We start from the raw sequence: 23890 nt of genomic DNA, 5'->3' as shown, positions 1-23890 counted from the left end.
TTTTCATATACATATTTTAAGATTTTTTGAGAAAAAAACCCTTCCCATTTCAGATCATAAAATCAATGTTTCAGTTTTTACACTACGTTGTCAATGCTGTTAATAGCATTCCTATTCATCTCATTGGCTTATGGGATAGAGATTTTTTTTTTTTTTTTGAGCCAATCACATGAGCTGTAAATGTGATGAATTATTCTAAACAACTATCCCAAGCTGTGACATAAAAAAAACATAAAAAAAAACATCATTCACTGGCAAAATATCGACTCTAATAAAATGAAATATTTGCAATTAATGTTGTTTGCACAAAAAAAAAAAAAAGTAGTCCGAATACGTGCCTACTTTGACAGCTACTTAAAATGCCATGGTATTTATGGGATATGATACTCTTTTCAAAGAATACCAAGGTATTACCATTATAGTAGAAACATTACATTGGACATTACCAAGGTTACATGTCCAAAAACATGAGAACACAATAATACATTTTGTTCGACTAATATCCCAGTTCACAGAATTTGAGGGATTTTTGCTTATAAATAGTGCTGTTTAGGCACTTTCAGGGGTGATACTTATAAAACTGTACACGGAGAAGGGGGAAATTATTTTGGCTGGCTAAAACCATACTTAAAGCTGTGTTAGAGCCCTAAATCTCTGCTGATTGGTCAAACTGTACATAGTGCGTTTGCACATGCTCGAGACATGAAGCACAAACTCATTCCAAACAAACACCGACTGCTTTCTGCAAGTGATTGTGTTCTCTTTTTCAAGTGCTTATTATGCTACTTTTATGAAATGTTTTACTGTAAATAAGACATTTTCTCCTTTTTTGTAATAAAACCAGAGAAATCATGTTTAATAAAGATCAAAGGGTTCATGGAATGTTTATTTATTTTTGCTTTAATGTATATTACTTTGGGAAATCATCCAAGATTGTAAATCACCAATTATAAAATCAATTTCTCAGTCATTAGTTAGAGGCAACACAGAGTGAACATTCATGGTTAATAGGCAACACTTTACAATAAGGTTCATTTAACAACAGTTAACCATGAGCAGTACCTTTGTTACTGTATTTATTCATCTTTGTTAACATTAGTTAATAACAATACAGCTATTCATTGTTCAAGTCACTTTCACTGTGCATTAACTAATGTTAACAAATACAACTCTTGACTTACATGTTTCTTAAGCTCGAAGTGGTTATCATTAATGTGAATCACTTTTCAAAACATTATCCCTTGATTTTTATTTTTTAGAAATGCTGAAGCAGCACCGCTGCAGCCTGAGGAATAGCTGTACAGTTAAAACAAGACCTGGTTGTCAGAGGAAAGTTATAAAAATTTGAAAAACTATTAAAAGATCACAAAATTGTCATCATCTGCTCACTCTCATGTCATTCCAAAAGTTGCATTTGCTGAAATCCAAAGCTCTCAAATCTCAATATGCGGGTGCAACAAAAGCAGATTTTCAGTGAATAGGCACTTAAGTTTGTCTGTTCCTTAGTGAAGACTGTTGTACAACTTCAGAACACTTATTGCATAGTGATACAAATGACTTTTGGGGTACTTTCTTCATTTTTTTTTGGAGCTTGACTGCACCTTGTCATTATATAGAAAAGAGCTGCTTGAACAACTTCAGGGTGAGTAAATGATGACACAGTTTCCATTTTTAGATGAATTATCCCATTTTTCCTGAAAGGTTAAGGCTGTATGCATTGTTTATTACTAGAATAAACTAGTTTAAACACCCGTTAATCCTGCTTTAGACACAGTAGGCACTTGACATTGGTCTCTCTTCTTCCTAGTCTCTCTCTCTCTCTCTCACAGGTCTAGGTTCCACCATCTGAAAGGGGATGGTTCTCGACGAACGTTGGAACCGCAGTGAACTTCACCCAGAAGTTTGTGGTACGAGGCAAAGTCATCAATGAAGGTACATTTGAGGCCTAAAGGCTCCAGAAGAGAACACATCTCTGCCTCCAGAGCACATTGGCCTTTTATCTGGGGCCCAAAAGGTTTTGGGATGCCCAGCTGGTCCCCCAACACGATCATGTTCACCTGAGGGTAAATACAAGTAATAAATACAGGTTTAAAAAAAAAAAAAGGAGATGTGATACTATAATGTCAAACTCCTCAACTAGTTTCATAATACAGAATATTAATGTGCATTACGTCTGGTAGAATAGGTTAATGATACTTCACATTTAGCTGTTTTCAACATTGATAAATATTTCTTGAGCTCCAAATCAGCATATTAGAATGATTTCTGAAGGATCATGTGACACTGAAGACTGGAGTAATGATGCTGAAAATTCAGCTTTGTCATTGCAGGAAGAAATTACATTAAATAAAAAAATATTTTATAAACATTATATATATATATAAACATATATATATATATATATATATATATATATATATATATATATATATATATATATATAAATATAAGAGTTTGGTTCCAAAACGCGATAAACGCCATTTTCAAAAAAATTGAGTTTCCGCCAAAATCAGTATTGTATCTGGTCGGTATTGAAAAGTCATTTATCAATTTTGCGCAAAATGTGATATCCGTCATGTTATTCTGTCATGTTTTCTCCCTTTCTTTCCAAAACGCGACAAACGCCAGTCTCCTTTTTCTGCAGAACGCGATATATCCGCTCTCAACCAATAACAGCGCACCATTCCACCCACTGTAAACATTGAAGGCTTTTTTTAAAAAGCCGTTTTAATACCAATGTACTCGACAAATGTGTTTATTTAGCCGTGCGGTGGCGCCAGATACTCGTTAATCGGTGATGACAAATAATTTATAACATTAACAAGATGATCCGTTGAATTCATTTTGGGAGCAACGGCTGAATGTATTTTTAGTAAAATGCCTGTATATAAAATAAATATTGGCAAAGTTTAGACTCTATCATATATGTGAATAATCTTGCTTTGTTGTTTATTTTCAATTTGAAAAATAACTTTTATATTGATGGATTAATTGCATTTTGGGAAAAAAATGTCATGGATTAATTGCATTTTGGGAAAAAAATAATACGTTTTTATAATAAACTTTTTAAAATCAAAATGTAGATTTGAATTTTTAATGTTTTTATAACCAAAAGATGCTATGTGAAAGTTTGAAACAGAAAATAGAGGTTTTCATCTTGCCACTTTCTTGGTAAAGAAAACACCTTTTTACTCAAATTAATCAAAATGGAGTTATTGCGTTTTGGAACCAAACTCTTCATATATATATATATATAAACATAGAAAAAAGTTATTTTAAATTGAAATAATATTTCACAATATTACTGTTTTTACTGTGTTTTTGATCAAATAAAGGCAGCTTTGGTGAGAATAACGGTGTCCTAGACACCGATAAAAGGCATATTTTCCATGTTAATCAGAGTTTTTATCCTAACCAGCCATAATGACGATATGCGACAGCCCTATTTTAGAAACAGCTGAAATAACATACAAAGTATGACAATAATCTCAGGTGCTGTTTGTGCTTTTTTTAATGTTAAAAGCATCTAATGAGTTTGAATATTATTTTGTGTGCCCTGTATAGCCATACTGAAAGATTCAATGGTTAATTCACCTCAGATCTTGAAAATAAATGAAAGAAAACAATAACCTTCAAACTGTCAATTCAATGTAAACAAACACGTTTATTCTGTCAAAGATTGTTTGTCTCTCAGTATGTATTTTTAATAATGTAATATTTATGAATTTTACACCATTTATGGATTATTTACTGGTCTAATTTCTTTGTGAGAGCAGTGAGTTTGCAGAGACTCCGCCCACACGCTCATCTGATTGGCTGTGGTTTTTGATTGATTTTGTTGTGTCTGGTGTGGACAAATTGCTTGTCGCTGGAATCTTATCGCATCATGTCAGGATATGACACAGTGTTAGAAACCTCTTTCAAAAACATTACAAACTCTTACCAAGGCCAAAACAGTAGTGTATATTAGTTTTCCATATAAAGAAAAAGCAAGTGGTCAAAATGTGAATGGACTTTCAGTAAGTTCGTGATAATATGCTGTACCATGTCGGGGTAGTAAGCCGCGGCCCTGGGGATTGATTTCTTCACTTCTTCTTCTTCTTCTTCTTCCTCCTCCATCACTTTAAACAGGATGGGCAAATCGATGATGTCCTCCTCATCCAACCCCAGTTCTTTCTTGAGCACATCCCTGTTCCAGTCAATACAGCTCTGAGTGAAAGATTATATGATTTCATTATTATTTCCCATAGCAAAGACAGATCTGTAACAATGGACTGATCTGCAACAACGCATCTTAATACCATGTGTAATTTGTGAATGTTGTGCATTTCACTGACCTGCACGTATCGGTTTTCAGCCTGTAGCTTTTTGTCACTCAGGATCTCATTAACAGAAATGGCCTCTGGCATACCTGTTCAAGTAAAAATGTTAGCTAGAATATGAACTTTGATGGATAGTGTAACATATCTTATTTGAAATAGAAAATTAGTCAGCATTTACCTGGAAACATTTCCATTTTTCCATGTCCTTTGTTTTGTAAGCTTTTGAAAACTTTGTATCCTGCGTCAGGACTGGCCAGCAGCAACCGGAACTTCTGAACATTTAAAACATCACAGCTCACGTTGTTTTAAGTATTTAAAAACATTGGCTGAGTTCAGAATGGAGAACTGGCATACTGCGCAGTACATACTGCCTACTATTTAAAAGAAGGATGTGAGACATTACGCATCATGCAATAGCACACATCTCAGATAGTAGCATGCTGCATTGTTTCTGAATGATTGAGTCTACAAATAACATCCAGTTTTAAACAAAAAATTAATCCAATTTTGCACAAAATGTCTTGATTCAAATTTTGTCTTGTTGGTCAAATAATAAAATGGTCAAAACAGAGTTACATACTACATACTGCAAAAATAAGAACAGTGCACTAGCGGTCAAATCTTTGGAATAATTAAGTTACAAATTAATAATTGTTTTTGAAAGAAGTCTCTTATGCTCACCAAATTTGTTGATCAAAATGGTAAAAACAGTAATATTGTGTCACTTTTGATGAATAAAAGTATTCATTTCAATAATACAGGCTGTGATAAATAAAAGTATCATATTCTATAAATCTTAGAAGCCCAACATTTTTGAATGGTAGTTTATCACAGTTTCCACAAAAATATTAAGCAGCAAAAAATGCTGAATAAGTATATTGAGAACAAATGTTTCTTGAGTATATTAGAATGATTTCTGAAGGATCATGTGACACTGAAGACTGGAGTCATGATGCTGAAAATTCAGCTTTGCCTCTCAGGAATAAAGTACATTTTAAAATGTATTAGTATAAATATAAACAAAACAATATATTTTGATCAAATGAATGCAGCCATTGGTAAGACTTATTTCAAAAACATAAAACATCTGAATTATTTAGGTAGTATATGTTGTTAATATGGCATTTTTAACATATCGGTTTACCTTTCGGTCAGGGGCTGGGACAAAGGTCATGAACTCATCCACATGACCCACAACCAGCCAATCAGAGTAGAGTGCTATTGGCTCTTGAACCTTCTGTGCCCACAAGAAATCTTGGACGACTTGGGTCATGTTGCGGCCACCTGTTGCACTTAAAATTAAACACAAATATTGTCAATGATTGGTAATGGTTTGATTAATCAAACAACAAATATATTATTTGGAAGTCAAGTAAATAATGTCAATGTTCCGTTTCAGTTGTGGTTTCTGTTGGAGGGTACAGTTCTGGTGCTTACGTAGGGAACGCCACTCCAATGATAATCCTGCCAAGTGGGTAACTTTTCCCGTTCACTGTGACTGGTGGAGTAACCTCCAGGTTACCAAAGGAGTCCAGACTGCTCACTTCCTCATTCAAAGCATGCCGTGTCACATAACCAAAGTCTGGTCCCTGTGACACAATAATTTAGTGATTTCAAACATTTTTGATTTAGAATGTGATCATAACTTGATGCCATCACATCATCAAAAAATGTGAGCAAGTCGGGTTTGGAACGACATAAGTGTGAGCAAATGACAATTTTCAATTTTGACTGAAACTCTTAAGTAGTTCTCAGTCTCACTCACCAGAAGGGACTCGTAGGGAAAATCCTGAAGGCCTCTATCACGAGGAGAATCCAGTACAACAGGAAACCGATGATGGGGAGAGTCAATGTAGCCAAACTCAATCTCATCCTGTGGAGAGAGAGAGAGAGAGAGAGTCAGAAGGAATTACTCATTTCATGTGACAGTCACCTGACACGTTTGTCTAGTTAGTCCTATAAACGGCTTCAGCAGTTTGATAAGGTTATTTTCAAAGTAAGGTTTTAAACATTCTAAAATCTCTTTTTGACTCTTATTCTATCAGATACATGTTTATTATTTAATTGACATACGTTTACACATACACTGATCCAAATTATTATGCAAGTGACGTATCAGTAGGATTTCAGTACAATAAACATTCAGATTTTAGTTTTCAGACAAAGTGTTTGCTTGTTTTATTCCTCATATCTTTTCTGGTTACTGGTATCAATTTCAGACAGGTTTAAGTAGTTTGCCAGGTCTTCTTAGGTAAATTGAAACCCTACTTAAAGTGGTTGTTCCACATTATTAAGCAAGTCACAGAAAGATCTCTCTGAAGATGAAAAGCATGAAATGGTGCAATGTCTTGGAAAAGGCATGAAAACAACTAATATTTTGCAAAAACTGAACGGGGATTATTGAACTATCAAAACATTTGTGAGTGATTTAGAGTGCTTATTAAGAAACGTTTTTGTCAAACAAATTGTATAAAGTCACTGTTGAGCAGCACACAGATATTTGAAGCTGCTGGTGTCTCTGGAGTCTCAAGAACCTCTTCATGCAGGCTGGTAGTTGTGCGTAAAGGTGCATTTCAGCCACCCCTAACCAAAACTCGCAAAGAGAAACTTTACAATGGGTGTGGAAATACATTTTCAAACAGTTTTATTGTTGGTGGTGTTTTTTGCAGCATGGGATAGTGCGTCTCTTTATACCACTGCAGAAAATAGTCAGTTATAAACTCCACATATCTTGCAGAAATCGTTTTGACACCCTCAGAGACCCTAAAGGGACCTTCCATCTCACTTCCAATTATTTCAGCCCAAATCATCACCCGCTAGCTCCTTGCTGATGTCAGACTTGTTGGAACAGGTGGCCACTCACCAATAATCCACAAATCCATTCATCTGGACCATTTATTGTTGTAAGGCATCCGTCAGAGTATAAAACTATTTAAAAATGAGTCTTCATGTATTTCTAAACCCACTGTAAATGTTTCTCTTTCTGAGCTTTGGTTGGGAGTGGCTGAGATGCAACTGACAACCTGCATTGAGAGGTTTTTGATACTCCAGCAGCTTCAAATACCTGTTTACTGCTCAACAGTGGCTTATTATAGCTGCCTTTTTAATACAATCAATTTGTTTGACAGAAACTTTCCTTAATAAGCCTTTATCTGGCCAGGCTCTTCTGTGCTCTAAATCTTTTGATAGTTCAATAATCTCTATTTAGTTTTCGCAATATTAGTTGTTTTCTTGCCTTTTGCAAGACATTGCACCATTTCTTGCTTTCCATCTTCAGAAAGATCTTTCTTCATCCTCATATTGTATGAGAACTGTGACTTGCTTAATAATGTGCAACAACCACTTTAAGTAGGGTTTCCATTTACCTAAGGAGACCTGGCTAACCACTTGAACCTGTCTGAGATTGATACCAGTTATCTAAAATAAATATGAGTATAAAGTATAAAATTGTTACAATATTTAGTATTTATTAACTATATATATTGTTGTTTCCCCAATGATTTCACTGACCTGCATCCAGCGGTCACCTCGGTTCATGTACTCATGAATTATCTTCAGTTTGTAGCCACTCTTCTCCACTAGGTTCTTAATGCTCTTCAGGAACTTGTAGTTATCAGTTGTGCTGCCAAAAACATCAAATAGTCACCAAAGCTCACAAGATGAAAGACATTATACAATGGTGTTATTTGTTCCTTAAAGGGTTAAAGAAAGTGTTGACTGAATTGCTCCACTCTTACCTGCACACATACACCTCCACTGGTTTGAGGGTGTTAGGGGTCATGATCCAGGGCGAAACGTGAAACATGACTTTATCTGTAAAGATGGGCGTTTCAGGGATATCCTTTTTAAGAAAACAAGCAGAAGAGTATTTAATTAGAAGTTATAAGATATTACCCAACAGTGTAACTTTTATTGCAAGACTTGAAGAGTTATTGTGGAAAGCAGATAAACAGAAAAGCACCAAGAACAGGACATTTGATGTCCTACAGGTTCTCTTTCACTAACCTTGCCACTGGGCTCTAGTAAACTAAGGTTGATGGTGAGGAGCCCATCAAAGTCTTTATCAGGGAAGCGAAGACCTTCTACATAGAACACCAGTTCAGTGTTTCCTCCCAGATAGGGCACTTCCTGTGTCAGCTTCTTCGTTCCCACCACCATGAGATAATCTTTCAGGAACAACTTCAGGAGTTTGTACTCTGGTACACGGAAGAGGAGCCATTCAGTAAGGTATTGATGTTCCACCAGCACTTTATTTTACAGTCCTGTCCCAGATGTACATACTATGTACTTATTATAGTAATTTCAATAACTGGGTAATAATTAGGTACTAACCATGAACCTACCCCTAAACCTTACCTTAATGTAGTTACCTTATATTACCCAGTACTTTCTTAGGCAAGTACACTGTACGTACACCGATGTTCTTTTATAATGTATTAAAGTCATATATAGACTGCTTTTACAATAACATTCTATAAACCAAAAACTAACATTATAACAACATTAAGGGAATGGTAGATTAACATTAGAATAACATTCTACAAACCATAAACTAACATTCTGGGAATGTTGTAATAACGTTATGAGTTACATTTTTAGGACTAGATGATAATATCCCTTACTAGATGATAATATCCATATCTAACGTTCTAGGAACATTATATTAACCTTAGATTAACATTAGAATAATGTTCTGGGAACCAAAAACTAATGTTCTGGGAACGTTATAACAACGCTATGGCAACATTAGATTAATGTTACAATACAAACCAAAAACTAACATTATAATAATGTCAAGGGAACGTTAGAATAACGTTCTACAAACTAAAAACTAACGTTCTGGGAATGTTATAATAATGTTATGGGAGCGTTAGATTAACGTTAGAATAACATTATACAAACCAAAAACTAACGTTCTGGGAACATTATAACAACGTTATGGGAACGTTAGATTAATGTTACAATAACGTTCTACAAACCAAAAACTAACATTATAATAATGTTAGAATAACATTAGAATAACGTTCTACATGCCAAAAATTAGTTCTGGGAACGTTAAGAAACCTTTCTTTGCTAACCAAAAACAAACCTTAACAGATAACCTTCTGGGAACCAAAAACTAATGTTCTGGAAACTTTAAAATTACGTTATGAGAATGTTAGATTAACTTTAGAATAATGTTCTACGAACCAAAAACTAAGTTTAAATCGGCCCCGATACTGATCTTTGAGATTGACTCGGGACATTAAAACCCTATTTATAACATTATTGCCTAAATTTGCAGGTATTTGTGTCTACACTCACTCCACACATTGTCTTTTTGTACATTTGTCCGAGGTCTGAAGACTCTCACGCTCTCTGAAGTGGTCTGTGAGATGTACATGCTCAGCTTATAGCCTTCAGGAAGTTGAGATGGCCCGTTGGTACGCAAGATCATCTTGGACATGTCCTGCAAATCTGCCATCAAAAAAAAGATACATTTTTTTAATAACAGTTCATGGCATTTAAAGAGTAAAGTCCAACGTTAACTAAGCTAAATACCTCAAAACACACAGAAAAATACAACTATAGGCTGAAAATGTGCATCTAATTCAAATGTTTATGGATACTGTTTTCTATGGATATATTTCCGTACTGAATAAACTGAATAGTTTGATTTAAATCGAAAGGTTGAAAGTATTCAATGAACTTGCAATGTGAAAAGGATTAATAATGAATGATTAATAAGGAATAGGGATGAGATGAGACACGAGATTGAGTTCAAGAGAGTAAGACAAGATTTTTACACAATATTTTTAAGAAATCCTCAATGATGAAATTCATGACTAGAAAAAAAGTCTGCAGGTGAACGCATTTGAAATGTTTTAACTAATCATCTTGTAATGTATGTCATTTCAGTTCTACTTTCGGAATATGAATTATCATATGCAGTAAAAGACAACTCTCCTGTATGATTTCATATGAGTCTCTTCAGACCTTAGAACTGATTTATGAGCTTCTACATCTTTTGACAACCTAACTGAACTCTTCTCCACAAATTAATCATAGAAATAAAAACAGTAGAAATAAAAATGAATAACACTGTTTTTGCAAACAATCAGTGCAACCATAATTAAAGTACTCTCTCAATATTCAAAGTTCAAATAGAGACCAAATTTTTCTTCAAGCATGATATAGAGCTAAGAGATGGTTACAACTACACAGCCCAGCCTAAGATAGCTTTCATATTGAGAGATGTTTCAGTTTGCATGCATCAGGGAGCCGCTTTCAAATGGTGGGGTATTGAAACCGCGATGAATGCACGCTTGCGTTTTACTTTCGCTTTCTATTTCGTGATCGCGCATTCTCTGAATAGAGAGCGGCGGTGCTGATCGCGCATTCTACAAGATAAGACATTTGTCTGAGGCTTGGACTATGTTGCGCAACGAATCCTCCACCATGGTCTTGTCAGTCATCTCGTCACGTGATCAGTGAACTTCCTGCTGCACTACATTCAACTCTACAGCTCGTGTTGGATGAGCTGGATGGAATTGAATCGACTGTTATCCAACTGAATTAAATGGTTTTTATTTCTATAAAATATGGCAATGGCAATATTGCGTGACAGCTTTTCACCTCGATGAGAAATCTCATCACATTTTAGTCTCACGAGATCTCGTGGCACAAGATCTCGTCACACCCCTAATCAGGAAGAAGCATTTTGCTGCAATGTTTAGAAATGGGTTTGGTACAAAGTCTATTTACACATAACAAATATCTGTGGCCAGACCTGCCCAGACTCACCCGCGACTTTACTGATCTCATCATTCTCACTGTCCAGTTTCTTCTTGTATGTGGTCTCGGAGTCACAGTTAACCAGCAAAACTGCACCGTAGCCATTAGGACCCCATTTCCAGGATGCCTAGACCCAAATTCCAATACTATTACACATTATTCAAATAAAATCTTGAAAATCTACAATAGAACTATGCTGTTAGAACACACACACACAAAAAGATATTTTGAATGTCAATAAGGTTCAATAATTGCACTCCATTGACTTCCATTGTATTGACAAAAAAGAAAACAGACATTTTTTAAAAGTATTTTTTTTTCTCCATTATTCATTTTTGGGTGAACCATCCCTTTAATATGCAATCAAATGTGGCTTTATAATATCTCTAAGGCTTCTAATTCATGTAAATTAATCAACTAATTAATTTTATCAGATTTTTCAGCCCCATCTCCAAGCCAAGAAACAATGAGGCAAAAAACAAATCTCCTAAATAATGATGATACAGAACAGATCCCACTACCAGCAAACAAAGCTCACCTTGTTTGGATTGTTTTTCTCAACAACGCCATCTCGGTCTGCATCTACGTCCAGAGATATCTCTGCAACAGAACAGAGACAATATGAGACTTGCACTTTCCTCAACAGTCCCACCAGCATCATGAGGCTGTTTATAGTTGCATGTTTACAGTTACATTATTCATAAACACAGACATATGCATGGTGAGACGTACCGACAGCTGTTAGATGCAGCACGGCGTCCACAAGAGTCTCCGTTTTGTCCCCATAGTACCTCACAGATAACTGAAACACATCCGATTCTTATAAACAAGCATGAGCTGGATCCTCATGACGATTTTTGTGCAATTATTACAGTTTTCTTCAAAGATTACTTGAGTGATTCATTTCAGTGCTGTAATGATTGCATTTAAAAATGTACTAAATATATCCAGATTTCAAACTGCCAGTGCTAGACAGCTTTGTCAAAGTGACGTGAGATGTGTAAACCTCGTTTCCTGCATCGACTAGAGCCAGGGTAAACCACAGCATGTGCATCAGACAAGTTCTTTCCTGTCTGCTGTTGTCAGTTTCTTTCAGTTCTGTTTGTTTTCTAAAGGACTATTATCTACTTTAGGGCAAAGGTTCAAGAAACATGCCTAAATGGAATCTGCCCACACAGAAACCTCCCCATCACATCCTACTTTTAAATATTTTTGTTAGTTTGATAATGCTTTCAGATAATAGCGTAGTACTTTTGGCTCAGTTTATCATGTTTGAATCCATTCAGCAGAATTTTCCTCAAAATCAGCGCAGAGAAGGCGGATAAATTCCACAGATTCTTTCTGTGTATGCTGTACTTTGCTCTTCATGTAAATAGTTTTTAGAGGTGATTAGATAGGTACCTTGCTGTCAAATGCAGTCTCACTGACTGTGTCCATGGTGATGATGAGGATAGAGTTTGGGATGAGGGGCTGCGGAAGAGTGTTTTTGTCCTTGGTCGGGGGAGTGACCTTGCAATGCACGTTTGGGGTACATTTTATTGAGAAGAACTTGGCCTGTGGTGGGGCACACCTGTTGAGAGGATAGAGAAACACAGAGACACATTATGAATTTATCTACTTCATTGTAGGATACAAAGTTCATTTCTTTGTTTTAAAGGTGCAGTAAGCGATTTCTGAGAATCGTTGATGAACACTGTTGATATTTGAAATCAACCCAAACAAACACACCCTTCCCTTCATTGCTCCGCCCCCAAAATGCATAGTGGATGTCTCTTTATCACAGCTGAAGCACAGCAAAATAAAGCTTTGTGAAAAATAAAGTGAAAATGAAGAACAAATGACAAGGAAGAACAAAATTAATCAACATACAGTACACGAGTATATACAAGCAAGTTCGTTGTTAGTTCAATGTTACTTGCGTATCGAGCAGAATTTTTTTTTTTAGGTCTCTCCAGTGCTGGAAAGCATTTCTAATAATAATGTGGGTCCTAAAGCTCTTTCCTGATCATAACCCTTCTTTTTCCAGTGATATTCTCTTTTCTCTTTTGCAATGTCTCTCCGCCATCTCTCTTTCTACAGTCTTTCTTCAAATCTCCCTCTTGCTCACTCTCTCTCTTCCCCCATCATGACATGCCCGCTACTGCTGATTGGCTACAAGTGTGCTGTGGTGCTCGTTCCAATCACCAGCGTTCCTCAGAAATCACTTACTGTACCTTTAAGGATAAAAAAAGGGGGGGATTGTATTGTGTTGAATTTGAAGCCTAATCATTTTTAATATACACAATAGAGTGGTGCTGGGATTAAGTTTTTTGTAGGCCAAAACCCGAAAACGAGTTCGCATTTTATGTTTCTTTATCTTTAGAAACACATCAGCATATTAGAATGATTTACGACGGATCATGTGACTGGAGTAACAGGAATAAATAATATTTTAAAATATATTAAAATAGAAAACAGTTATTTTAAATTGTAATAATATTTCACAATATTACTGTTTTACTGTATTTTTGATCAAATAATTGCCAGCTTGGTGAGCATAAGAGCATCTTTCAAACGCACTGAAAGAAATCTTACTGACCCTAAACTTAGTAGTAAATGTTTGCGATATAATTATGTTTTTAGAAAGGTAATAAACATTTTGTTTGGCATTGTTTGGCTTTGTACTTAATGTTGTGAAACTACAATGTGGTTTTTAGAAAATTTCATGTAAAAATTTCTACGTAAAAAAAAAAATCTGCTTGAGAAATTCACTTCTTGAAATCATTATGACAGTTTTTCGGAAAATACGATGGTAAAAATGATTGACTCATAACCTATGGACATAACTTTAAACTATTTAGTAATATGCTATTTCAAGTAAAAACTAAAAGAGAGAACAAGAGTAAATTTCTGTTAAACCCTGAGAAAAGATCCTGTGAAAAAAAAATTGACACTTTGGTTAGACAGTGTGAATGGATGTTTGACATGACAGAATTATGATATGCTTTACTCCATCTAAACAGTTGTACACACCATTAAAGGGTTAGTTCACCCAAAAATTAAAATAATGTCATTAATTACTCACTCCCATGTTATTCCACAGCCGTAAGACCTTCGTTCATCTTCAGAACAGAAATTAAGATATTTTTGATGAAATCCAATGGCTTAGAGAGGCCTCTATTAACAGCAATGTCACCGAACCTCTCAAGATCCATAAAGATACTAAAAACATATTTGAATGCAGTAGTTCTACCTTAAGTGATGAGAATACTTTTTATGCAGCAAAAAAAAATTCAACAATATTTAGTGATGGCAGATTTCAAAACACTGCTTTGAAGCTTTACGAATCTTTTGTTTCGAATCAGAGGTTCGGAGCACCAAAGTCACATGATTTCAGCAGTTTGATACACGCTCTGAACCTCAAAACTTTCAAAACAAAAGCTTTGAAACTTCACGATGCAGTGTTTTGAAATTGGCGATCATTACGTATTGTTGTTATTGTTTTTTGGTGCACAAAAAGTATTCTCGTCGCTTTATAATATTAAGCTTGAACCACTGTACTCACATGACCTGTTTTAAATATGTTTTTAGTAGCTTTATAGATCTTGAGAGAGGAAATGTCATTGCTGGCAACAGAGGCCTCACCAAGCCATCGGATTTCATCAAAAATATCTTAATTTGTGCTCCAAAGATGAATGAAGGTCTTATGGGTGTAGAACGACATGAGGGTAAGAAATGACAGAATTTTCATTTTTGGATGAACTAACCCTTTAAATCATGTAGAATTATCATACATGCTGTTACTATGACCTCATATCTCATATTTATACTAGGCATTGTGACATGACACAAACCTAAATGTCATCAGTACTGCATTAGATAATGGATTAGGAATACATTCAGGATTCAACTAAGACAGCAGACATTAGTATTGATGATTTTGTTAGGAGAGTGTCTCTTTCAGTATGGACTAATAAAAAAAAATAAAAAAAAAGAGCTATTAGTAGGTTTGGACAATCTACCAAAGACAACAGCCGACAGTAGCGGTTATAAACAGAAGCATTGAGACAGAGTTCAGTGATGAATTTAAATAATGTCGCAGCACAAGAAGTGCATTCATCCGCCTTTGGAACTGAAAGGAGAAATTCCTCAATCGACAATCCCACCTAAATTCTCCTAGCAAATATTCATCTACACACAAGAACAAACAGATAAAAAGACTAATCTTCATAAAATTATGACAAACAGACCAATATCTGCAACAGGCAGTTTCAATTCTTTGAAAACTCAGTTGATGTTGCCAATGAATTGTTACAAACTTTATGAATAGAACTATAAAACAATAAGCCAATTTAACTGTAAAATATGTTAGCAAAATGTTATTATATTTGTGTCTCTCTGCTATATTTCAACTGTTGGTCTAATCCATCAAACGGACATTTTTGGGAACGTCGTGTTTGCATCGACTGTTCTTATGTGTGGGATCACAGAGTCTGTAATCACGTGCTTGTCAAAATAATAATAGTAATTTTGCAATGAATCCTTTTATTTTCTATGCAAATTCCTTAAATATGTTCCTTTGATCTAAATAAAACTCAGAAGTCAGACAGTAGTAAGCTTTAACCCTTTGCTTGACATTGTCATATTATACATTATCATGTTTCTAAGTCAGTTTGACCCTTATTAAAAACACTGCTTAAAAAATACATAAAAGAAATCAAAATAAACAACTAGCAGGAATGCACTTCTATAGCATGAAAACATACATTTTTATTTATGTCTTGAATCATAATGTTCGGGACTTACAGCCTCAGTCACCATTGACTCATACTGTAGGAAACAAGATGCAATAGAAGTCAATGGAGACTGCGGCTGTCTGTCAGACACTAACATTCTGCCTAACATATCCATGTGTGCTCCACGGAATAAAAGAAAGTCATAGGGGTTCTGAAACAACATGAATGTGAGTAAATAATGAAAGGATTTTGGGGTGCACTGTCTCTTTAAATATGCCTCTCGAGCTATTAAAATAGACTGCTGTGTCTAATTCCCTTGAGCTCAGTCGCGCTCTTTATGAACGCGTCATGTGTTACTGTCCCCAAATAAAACAACGTTATAATTATGAGTCTATTCGCATAATGCATGAAAATTAAACTCTCCCACCTGTTTAAATTCACCGTCAACTCCGTTCCGACCACGTATGTCGTCTTGGTCGGTTTCTCAGTGTCAATTGTAAGTGATCGGCGCGACACCATGATTGTTGAAGATGCGTCTTTCTTTCAAAGTGACTACAATAATTTACCTTTAACCTTTTATATACTTGAGATGTCACCAAGCCAGAGAGCCTATTGGTTGAACAAAAGCAGGTGGATGTCAAGGAAACTGGAAAGACTTCAACCTACTGGATACGCCCACAACTCAGTGTGCAGCAGCAGCACAGGCGACTCACCGCTAGAGGGCGCTGTTAACCCCAGCGCGACTCTGGACTGTCTAGCCTCGGGATACCAAACCCTTTTTTTCAAATTGCAAGCAAGCACTTTGATTAAATCGATTAAAAGCAATTTAATGGTAATTTTAATATCGCTATCTTTCATAGTGAACCGTGTGGAGGCTGCACAAACTTCCTTCAGACAAGCCATTATTTTTCACCCAAAACATAGGTCCTATTTGTTAGTGGGTAAACTTAATTGTATTACATTTAGAGATATAAATTATTTATATGCTATGGAGAAATTGTCTATATTGGTCTGTTGCATAAGGAACATTGTTCATTTAAAGTGGTGTTGATATCGTTTTTGTTAACTGTTCAATTATTTTTAGTATTATGACAAAATATTTACAAATATTTAAATAAAAAAATCTACATTTTCATTATTCCATTATCACACAAAGCTTGCAAAATACCTAATCTTAATAGCATTGTTTTTTTTTTTTTTTTTTTTTTTTTTATTAATGAGTTCAAATGAATGCATAGATTAGTTAATCAGAAGATTTTAAACAGAGACAAAATTGCTGATTACTTTTATTTTCTCATGTGGACATAACCTCTTTTGCAAGTAGGCAACTATTAAAGTAACCTATTTTTACTTAAATCTTTAATTAAAAAAAAAAAATGCATTTAATGTTTGGAGTTCATACCATAAATTTTATATTTTGCATTTGAATACATGCATAATAAAACACTCTATAATATATGCTTGGCTACTACTGTTCCTCAATTCATGCAACAGTTCTGCAATTGTTTAAAAACACAATGGAGGAAAACAATGTATTATAATATTATTATATTACCTACCTATCTAGGATCACTTTAAGTTCCGTACCAATGACATACACAATTTGTGTGGGTGAACTGATGTCCAGTCGACAAGTTCGCTGATTCATGTTTGTCACATCTGACATCTTCTTTCTCTTTCGCAGACTCCGAGGTGAAGGGACTGAGTGTGTTTGTTCCTGCATCACATCCATTGTTACAGACTACCACGTCCACAGGTCTCAAATAACCTGAATCCCCTGTGAAATAAGGGCGTATGATATAACACGAGAGGGAAGACATGTACTCACCTGTCTAAAAACTTGCTCAAAGCTATTTGAAAGCAATTTCCTAGAAAGACTAAACAGCCTACAAGACAGAACAAAGTTAATGATTAACAAGACCTAAAGAGCTCGGTAAAAATGTAGAAATTCTTCATTACTCCAAGTGATTTTAGCTGAATGAGTCTTTAAGATTTAAATGCAGTGATGCTTATTCTCCAGCCAACATCAAACAGTATTATGCATGTTAAATACTTGGTGTCTGTGTAATATTATGATATTCAAATATGCACCTCTCTCTAAAAATCTGTGACTTTTTGATTAGATTCGGTTGTAGTTATACCACGGCTTTTTTTATTAACTTTCTTTTCTTTTTGTAGAACATAATTATCCTTTTTGTCTTTCAAAATGTAAGTTATTTCAATTATTTAAGAACCAATGCAAATACCACAAAGAGCAATATTTAGATCATGTATTAATCATTCAGGTGTTCGTCGCAGGCTGTTAATGATTTCTTTGTTTTTTATTGGATAATATTAGGTTTTATTGGACCTCATATGTCTCATACCTTTACCAAGATTACAAGGCGTCATATTTTGATTTGAATCTTTATTTCTTTATTATGTATAATAATAGACCCTTAAGCCTATTTAACTCCAAACAGCAACCCTTTTTCATTTTTATTTCTTTGGCTGGGCAGTGTATGAATTTGTAATACATTCATTTATATTATAGATTATTTATTTAGTTTGTTCTGATCTCAGAAAAGTTGATGCAATGATTGCCAGTGTCGCTGTGGCAAGCTTTGTGTGCTTGAGCTCTTAATTTATATTTTAAATGTTCATTATTATGGTGTAGTATTTCTCCCCCAGCTAATCGAATAATGGTAGTCGACTAGGAAAATCATTAGTTAGGGGCAGCCCTGTTAATGAGTTTATTTAGAATAGCAGATTTAAGAGAGGTTGTGCTGTGATATAATTCTTTGTATGATTCACCCTGATTAGATTACTTGTATTTAGAAACCTATTTAGTTTTTTTATGACCATGCCACCAAGTTTCGCAAATGACAGGAAAATTCTGAATAGTAGCATGCACCTACATGTTTAGTCCTAACAGCCTACTAAATTAGCAGCATCCCCACCCGATTGTGGGAATGGGGCCTGATATATGCACTTTGACTAATGTGGAGTTGAAATAGTCCAGAAGGTGAAGGAAAACCTGTTTTAGAATTTCAGATTGCTGTTTAGGGATGTCATTTGAGCCTGCATGGACAATGATTTTATTAGTTTTTATCAGGGGATATTTGCCATGATGTCAGATACAATACCCCTGGGAAAAGACAGTTTTAAAGGTGCCCTAGAATTAAAAATTGAATTTACCTTGGCATAGTTAAATAACAAGAGTTCAGTACATGGAAAAGACATACACTGAGTCTCAAACTCCATTGCTTCCTCCTTATGTAAATCTCATTTGTTTAAAAGACCTCCGGAGAACAGGCGAATCTCAACATAACACCGACTGTTACGTAACAGTCAGGATGTACGCCCCCAATATTTGCATAATGCCAGCCCATGTTCCCAACATTATGAAAGGCATTAGACAAGGGCAGGCATTAACGTCTGGATGTGCGCTAAATCATCAGACTAGGTAAGCAAGCAAGAACAATAGCGAAAAATGGCAGATGGAGCAATAATAACTGTCATGATCCATGATAACATGGTATTTTTAGTGATATTTGTAAATTGTCTTTCTAAATGTTTTGTTAGCATGTTGCTAATGTACTGTTAAATGTGGTTAAAGTTACCATTGTTTCTTACTGTATTCACGGAGACAAGAGCCGTCGCTATTTTCATTTTTAAACACTTGCAGTCTGTATAATGCATAAACACAACTTCATTCTTTATAAATCTCTCCAACAGTGTGTAATGTTAGCTTTAGCCACGGAGTACTATCAAACTCATTCAGAATCAAATATAAACATCCAAATAAATATTATACTCACATGATCTGATGCTTGCATGCAGCATGCATGACGAACATCTTGTAAAAATCCATTTGAGGGTTATATTAGCTGTGTGAACTTTGTAAATGCACTGTATTATAGAGTCGCGAGCTCGATGGGCAGGGAGCATGAGATTTAAAGGGCCAGCAGCCCCTGAATCGGTGCATAGTTAATGATGCCCCAAAATAGGCAGTTAAAAAAATTAATAAAAAAAAAATCTATGGGGTATTTTGAGCTGAAACTTCACAGACACATTCAGGGGACACCTTAGACGTAAAAACGTTCGATGGCACCTTTAATCCTTTTGTTTCTGACATCCCAGATTATTGAGTCTCCAACAAATTGAGTGGTGGTGTCAGAGGATTTTAGTGCATGGTTTCTGCGGATTTGATGCTGTGGACACTGCGATGGGTTAGCCAGGGTAGGGTGACTAACATTGCGCCAATGCTCCTTAGAGCTGTGAGTGTAAGCCTCTGTTGTGACAAAGTTTTTGCAACATTTTGCAGTTTCCTCAGGTAGCTCGGCACAGTTCTTGTGATGGTATTTTGTGGATTCAGGCATTACAAAGATTCATATCTGTTTTTAAAGGTCCCGTTTTTCGTGGTTTTTTGAAGCTTTGATTGTGTTTATAGTGTGCAATATAACATGTGTTCATGTTTCGCATGTAAAAAAACACAGTATTTTTCACATAATTTACTTATCTGTATACCGCTGTTTCCACTGTCATAAAAACGGTCTGATGACTTCCTTGTTCTATGAAGTCCCTCCTTCAGAAAAACGTAACGAGTTCTGATTGTGCCAGCGGTTCCTGTGTTGTGATTCGACAGCAGCTTAGCGCTCCTTGCCCGGAAAGGTCACGCCTCTTACCATAACGTGTGCTGCACATAGTTTAACATGTGGATTATTGTGGTGTTGTGCCGAATGAACACAAAAGACAATAATTCCCGAGAGACTGAACTCTTTAATCTCCACAAGCAGCGACAGAAAATGTACAACGTTAGCACTCACTCAGAAGAGTACCTCATACGGAAAACAGCCATATACATAAACATAGTCCCCTCTTGTGGCCATTATGTGCACTGCAGTCCAACATTAACTATTGCAGTAAGGATACCACAATTATAATTTTCGGGAACCGAGTTAAACATAAATTGTAACCATCGATCTCTACGTACAGCGTCCCTGGGAAGGCCAAACAAAGGTGATTGGACTGCGGGATGAAAATAACAGCGTTTCAACGACATGGCGACAAACACACTCTACAAACGCAACTCTTGCTCTTCTCTGTGGGAGCGCAACAAGACCACGCCCCCTTTTTTGTGTATTCCTGTGGGCAGAGGTTAGTCAAAAAACTGTTTAGTGACGTCATTAAAGAAGGAAGAGGGATGTAGTCCAAACTGGCCGTTCGATGTAGGCGACTTCTTTTAAATAAAATATCTCGCTTGGCATTGAACTTTGAGCTTTAAAATTTTACAGATTTTATTTATACTCTAACAACAACATTACATACTAACTAATGTTTGAAACATGGGATCACGAAGAACGGGACCTTTAAGAATAAGAGGTTGTTGATGAGGTGGAGAGCGCTGTCTGGGGGCATTTTATTTGCCATTTTCTTTTCCGGTATGACAGTCCAGGGTTGGATGATAGAATCATTTTAGGTTTAGCAGCTTGTCCTATATAGCTGAGACCTCCAGGTTAGTGCCTAAGCCATTCTTGAGGCATCTGAGTCAGCCACCTGAGTGAACGGGACCAGCAGTTCATCTTCCTTGATTTGATACAATGTGTAAATCCTCCCTTCAAGTTCAGCACCTTTCGCAAGAGCCTTTGGCAGTTGAGACAGCCAGACGCAACAATAACTCCTTGACATTTGGCTTGATGTGATAGTCCATTGCTTGTCATGTTAGAGTAATCCAAACTCTCAAAAAGTATCTCAAAAGTAACTCAATTGAAAAGTATCTGAAATAATAGTTTCCAAGTTAAAATGTAAGTTTAAAATAAATGTATTAAGTTCAACTAGGGAGAGAGTGTTTAAGAAACCTCAGATAGAGATAAAGCAAGAAAAACTAAAGTGTGAAATATGATTTAATGTAAAATAAAGGACAAAGACTGCATTGTTCAATGTTGAGTTGAAATATATTGCAATATGGATTTAACAGATAATAGCCTACATTGATTGTCAAAAAACAGCTGATATTATGTAAAATGTGGTACCAGTATAAATGCCGCTCCAGAAGAAGAAATGAAAAGCTTTCCTTGTTTCTCTTTGGATCAAGGATTGGATCATTATGGGAAGTTACACAAAGACATCCATGTGTGGTGATCACTATAGTGTTTATGTCTGTTGATCCTGTTGAATGAAATGTGTTCTGTAGCAGCTCTTTATTTACCATCAGCTGATCCAAAGAAGGTCAAACTAAAACCTATAAGTAAAACAGAGACAGTCAAATGTGTGCAACATTAATGCATTATTCACTTAGTAATGACTAAAGTAAACTATTTGCACTAGTGAGAGATAAAAACTTAGTCATGGTCAGGCACCTGAAGCAGGGGGCTCGAGGAATATTTAATACTTTGAGCTTCGAAATATTTTATAATATTTTTAAAAGCTAGCATGTAGATTTAATTAAAAATCCACATTTTACATATTTTAAAATATTATATAATTCACAGTAATTTCCTAGTCTTATTCATAAATCAGTTTCTGTCTGTCTGTTTTCATGTTTGTGTTAGGTCAAAAATATGTGAAATAGTGCTGTGGAATGTCCTTTTTTTACATTACCACTTTTGATAATTATGCAACAATAGTAAATATAATAATTTATTAATAATAATAATAATAATAATAATAATAAACATGTAGATGCATTTTTTTTTTCTTTAATTTGAGCCCGTCTCTAGATATGGTCTCTCTTAATAGTAACTCTGCTTAGTAATCAATAGCAGCTAATTAACATGAACATCTTTTGTTCATCATTACTCACAGAAGCATTTTCAGTTTAGAATATGGATCATCCTTCAGAGCAGATAGCAGATTCACTCCTGATGCTCCTAGATCATTTCCAGTCAGATCCAGTTCTCTGAGGTATGAGGGGTTTGATAATAGAGCTGAAGCCAGAACAGCACTACCTTCATCTTTAACACCACAATTAATCAACCTGTAGAGAACAATGACACTTATCACTCTCTCAGTTCAGGATCTACAGCTCAGATATCATAAGCAGGAACTTCTCAATTCACGAAATCTCAATTCACAGCTCTATCAAAGTTCTGTGAACCCATCCCCCTTAAACTGCAACCAGCATCCCAAACGTAGCTATAACACACAGGCAGAACTAGGTGTCCTGTTACAGATAAATTTTACTTTTACGATCAGAAAGAATTTTGAATACTTCATTCTTTCTGAGAAGGACAAATAAACTCTCTTAATCCTATATGTATTCTCTATATAACCACTTGGTAAATGTATAAACATGTATCCAATTTTCCCATCTCATGACTTTCCTTTTATAGGCTTTATTCTATGTATTAATTCTCTCTTTTGAACTATTTTGGTATTAATGTTCCAGAGTTGCAAATGTATAGATAACCGAAATTACATTGGTATCATGTTTGGTATCTACGTACTCCAACTTTCGTTTCCTATTTGGTAATTTATGTTACATGTTACTAACTCTGTGACACATTAGTATTATAAGAATCTAGAAGGCTCTTCTCTCATTCATTCAATCCAGTTTCTTATGCTAATATCCTGCCAAAGTCACAAAGACTCGTAAAGTTCCCTCCGAGAGGGCAACTCTTTATTTGCTCAGACACCTTAAGAGGGTGACACCCCTTATATTTACTGATCACAAGATCAAACCCTCCTTCCTTCTCTTTTACTGACAAATGCTGATGTCAAGATGACGCTGTAAGAAGCTAGAAGCTTCTAAGGAACCCCAAGCTTGTGCCAGGCTTCGGCCTAGACCTTCCATTCACCAAAGATCCTCTGAATCCAACTGGTTCTCTTTCATCAAGACAATATCAGTAAAGATTCAACAGGAGCCTCCACAAATTGCATCAGGACAGTTTTAATTCAACTTGGAGAGACATGCAAGTATCAAACTTAGTCTCATTATCTGATACATTGAGTATCCTTACCTCTTTTAAAGAAGGGCCTGTTAAAACTAAACTGATGGTTTGCTCAAGGCTGTTGATCTGCTGAATGTCAAATAATGCTGTAACTTCTTGCTTCCTGTACTCTGCTTTAGCTCTCTCTTTCCCTTGGTAAACTGTATGC

General features: G+C 35.5%; 1 protein-coding gene across 2 annotated transcripts; it reads right to left on the bottom strand.

The window, feature by feature from the left end:
- Positions 1 to 1816: 1816 nt before the first annotated feature.
- Positions 1817 to 17645, bottom strand: padi2 (peptidyl arginine deiminase, type II). Of its 2 annotated transcripts, none has more exons than XM_067374524.1 (16): positions 17371 to 17645; positions 12498 to 12666; positions 11829 to 11898; positions 11635 to 11696; positions 11106 to 11223; positions 9627 to 9779; positions 8328 to 8518; positions 8060 to 8163; positions 7833 to 7944; positions 6088 to 6195; positions 5760 to 5911; positions 5467 to 5614; positions 4501 to 4594; positions 4338 to 4411; positions 4045 to 4209; positions 1817 to 2057 (listed from the first exon to the last, which is right to left on the bottom strand). In XM_067374524.1, the coding sequence occupies exons 1-16, from the start codon at positions 17541 to 17543 to the stop codon at positions 1824 to 1826; spliced, it is 2127 nt and encodes a 708-aa protein (XP_067230625.1). In that variant the 5' UTR covers positions 17544 to 17645; the 3' UTR covers positions 1817 to 1823. The 2 variants fall into 2 exon arrangements, with proteins under 2 accessions (XP_067230625.1, XP_067230626.1); XM_067374525.1 differs by lacking the exon at positions 17371 to 17645 and adding an exon at positions 16239 to 16439.
- Between the last annotated feature and the right edge of the window lie 6245 nt (positions 17646 to 23890).

This window comes from Chanodichthys erythropterus, chromosome 21, assembly GCF_024489055.1.
Source record: "Chanodichthys erythropterus isolate Z2021 chromosome 21, ASM2448905v1, whole genome shotgun sequence".
In the NCBI taxonomy this organism is placed as follows: Eukaryota; Metazoa; Chordata; class Actinopteri; order Cypriniformes; family Xenocyprididae; genus Chanodichthys; species Chanodichthys erythropterus.
This window is presented reverse-complemented; position numbering and strand designations above follow the sequence as displayed.

Bases quoted from the DNA above. Each gene is read 5' to 3' on its own strand.
- padi2 (XM_067374524.1), bottom strand. From the start codon at position 17,543: ATGGATGTGATGCAGGAACAAACACACTCAGTCCCTTCACCTCGGAGT. The intron at 11,697-11,828 runs GTACGTCTCACC...GTTCTGTTGCAG, and splicing joins GCTGCATCTAACAGCTGTCG to AGATATCTCTGGACGTAGAT. The intron at 5,912-6,087 runs GTGAGTGAGACT...ATTGTGTCACAG, and splicing joins TTCCCTACGAGTCCCTTCTG to GGACCAGACTTTGGTTATGT.